Genomic DNA, 2964 nt, shown 5'->3' on the forward strand with positions numbered 1-2964 from the left:
TTGCTCAAAATGCTCTAAATGTGTAAAATACAAGATATTTGGCACTAAAAATTATTCTTCTAACCTTGTTATTTTTTCTTGGCCTTCAAAAGCGGCTTTCGCAGCAAGTTCGAACTTCCTGCGTTCGCCATCTTGTTTGGTGTGCTAGGGACTCTGGGTTGATATGACGTGTAAAGGTTGCTGGGCCTAACGTTTCTCATGTAAACACAGCAAAACAAAGCTAGAAATTACTTGGGACTGGCAATAAAAGCGATCATCATGTCGATTCAACCATACCAATTTGAACCAGAGTATTCTTCAAGCGAAGAAAACGCAAAGGAAGATTCTAGTGGGCCAGAAGAACAAGAAATCGATTCATTGGAACCGAACTGTGAAAGTGAACGAGTCAGTCGACAAGAGAATGCTTCTTGGTGCGTCTGTGGGCGATGCTCGATCATGTCATCTGAAGTTGAGTGCATCTGCTGCCAAGAACTAGCTTTTTGTCGAAGTTAGTCAAAGGTTTGTTTTAAACTTGATATTTTTATTTTTCCTACGAATCATGGTGATCTGAGGCGCGAATATTAGCTCACGCGTTTACATTAAAATTGTAGAAATGAAACTGAAAAAGATTTTTTTTATTGATATTGGCGAGTATTTCTCTAGTTTAGTGATCGCATTTCTCCTTTTAAGAGGCGTGCGTTAAATACTGTTGCATTTGTATTTATTTTGTCAAATAAGCAACTGGCCCAAATCATAAAAGTATAATTTTATTCCGTCTCAGGATTGACGTGTATAACTGAGCATGAAAGCTTTGAAGCCGTTTGCTTGAACAGAGATGTGCTGTGGACAGCGCTAGTTAGCCTGCATGACAGAGAGAGTGCTGGCCTTCCAGAAAGACAGCAAGTTTCAAACAGGTGATATGCAATGTTTTCATCCACCAATGCAAGCCTTAACAGATAATTTTTTCTTACTCCCATTTGAAGTGCATTTTCAGTTTGTTACAAACTTTCACTTTGCTCACTCGAGGTAGCTTAAGTACACAAAGTAACTTTGGAGTAAAGAAACTCTTCCTGTCTGCTCAAGCCATCTTAATTGGAAGCAACCTAGAACTTTTGGTTGAGGTCAATAGGCTGAGTGCAAACCTACTCAGATTGTAATTAACTGCAAATTATATCATACCATGATAAAAAGACTAACCCTCATACTTCGTACACTTCAGTTACAGCTCTATCAACACAAAATGCAACTTGGCAGAATTACCAGATTCTTGACTTGGTGAAAATCGCACAAGTTAATCCAAGTTCTTCCTTTGTTCTATTTCAGGTCATTCCGCTACTCAGCATACCGACAGTTCACCTGGTGGGTACATGGGTATCTTGGAAAGGAATTTGGCGTGTCATCCCATCATGTGCAGTGAAAAAAATAAGAAGTGAATTTCCCTCCGAAGATGAAATTACAGTAGTTATAATCCGGGAGATGATGATGATGATGACAGTGACTTTGATAGTGACATTCAACAAGCATGGAGAGACTTTTTAAATATTTAATGTCTGTAATGTAAATACACTTTTTATTTATTGTATGAGTAGTCTCATTTCCTACTTGTTTGCCTTAAAAAACTTGAACCCACCAACACCCATGGGTACTTTGCATATAAAAGTGAATGGAAAGTGTAAAATAAGGAAAAAATTGTTTAGTCCCAAAAAGTACTCACAAACAACAACTTTACTTAAAATATATTAATTTTTAAAATGTGTGTTGTAGTGATGATCACATCTTCATTTCATCTACTACGATATGCAGGAAAAGCAGATCTTAGCAAGGGCTATATTGAAACCCAAAAAGAAAATTTGAGGTAATCATGCATTTTTCAGAGATATTTAATTTTATCAACCATAGTTCTAAAAAAGTGCTAACATACAAACCATGTATGGTGTTTTTTCCCAAATTTAAGCTAAATTATCTCTCAAAAACGCATGGCTACCCCTAATTTCTTTTGGAATCACAATAAACCTTGCCAAAATCTTCTTTTTGTGTTTATTCACAAACCATGCAAAAATATCTCTTTTGACAGGCACCATTGTTAAGGATTTCAACTTGCCATGCCAAGATGCGCAGAAAGTATGCATAGCAAAAGTCGACACTGTCCTTAAATATTACCCAAAGACATTTTCAATAATGTCAATATAATCCTTAATTTAATTTATTTTACCTAATGTAGATCACCTTTGACACCTCCAACCTGAACACTCCATACATTGTCATGCACTAATGAGAAATACACTGCAATTCATCATGTTACTGTTTTATCATTTGTTGATATTGTGAGGAGAAATCTGGGACATGGAGAGTTAATCCCATCACAGTACTTCTTTTGTAAATTAGAAAATATATTTACTTACACCTAGAAAGTTGTTGCCTGGCATCAATGATCTCCTTTCTGCTGGGCCTTTTTGTTGGAGCCATAACACCTGTCGTCTCTTTTGGTCTCTGTGGTAATAATAAATAATAAATAGAAATGTATATAGCGCATTTTCCATATGTCCAAATGCGCTTTACAATATTTGATAAGATTAAAAATAAACTAAAACATGTAAAATATCACGACATTAAAAAGTAACTATAAATTAAAAGAAAAAGCTTGTCTAAAAAGATGGGTCTTCAGTCGACGTTTCAAATTCAGGAACGGAGCTAGCTTGTTCCAGAGACAAGGCGCGAACACTGAAAAAGCCCTTGAGCCGTACGATTTTAGCTTATATGCCGGCTGTTCTAATAATAACTGGTCAGATGACCTGAGCGCTCGCCTTGGCTGATAAGGACTAATGAGCTCGCAAAGGTATAATGGATTATACATGAAGTGCCTTAAATTTAGTCAATAGAATCTTGAAATTGATGCGCTCTTTCACAAGTACCAATGTAATTGCATCATGACTGGCGTAATATGGTCGTACTTATTGGTAAGCGATACTAATCGCGCGGCAGCAT

At 36.6% G+C, this 2964-nt stretch overlaps 1 protein-coding gene across 1 annotated transcript; it reads left to right on the forward strand.

Annotated features, from left to right (window-relative positions):
• Window positions 1–258: 258 nt before the first annotated feature.
• LOC138056065 (uncharacterized) lies at window positions 259–1396 on the forward strand. Its single transcript, XM_068901912.1, has 3 exons — window positions 259–487; window positions 761–893; window positions 1303–1396. The coding sequence occupies exons 1-3, from the start codon at window positions 259–261 to the stop codon at window positions 1394–1396; spliced, it is 456 nt and encodes a 151-aa protein (XP_068758013.1).
• Window positions 1397–2964: the final 1568 nt, after the last annotated feature.

Source organism: Montipora capricornis, chromosome 1 (genome assembly GCF_036669925.1).
Source record: "Montipora capricornis isolate CH-2021 chromosome 1, ASM3666992v2, whole genome shotgun sequence".
Classification (NCBI taxonomy): Eukaryota; Metazoa; Cnidaria; class Anthozoa; order Scleractinia; family Acroporidae; genus Montipora; species Montipora capricornis.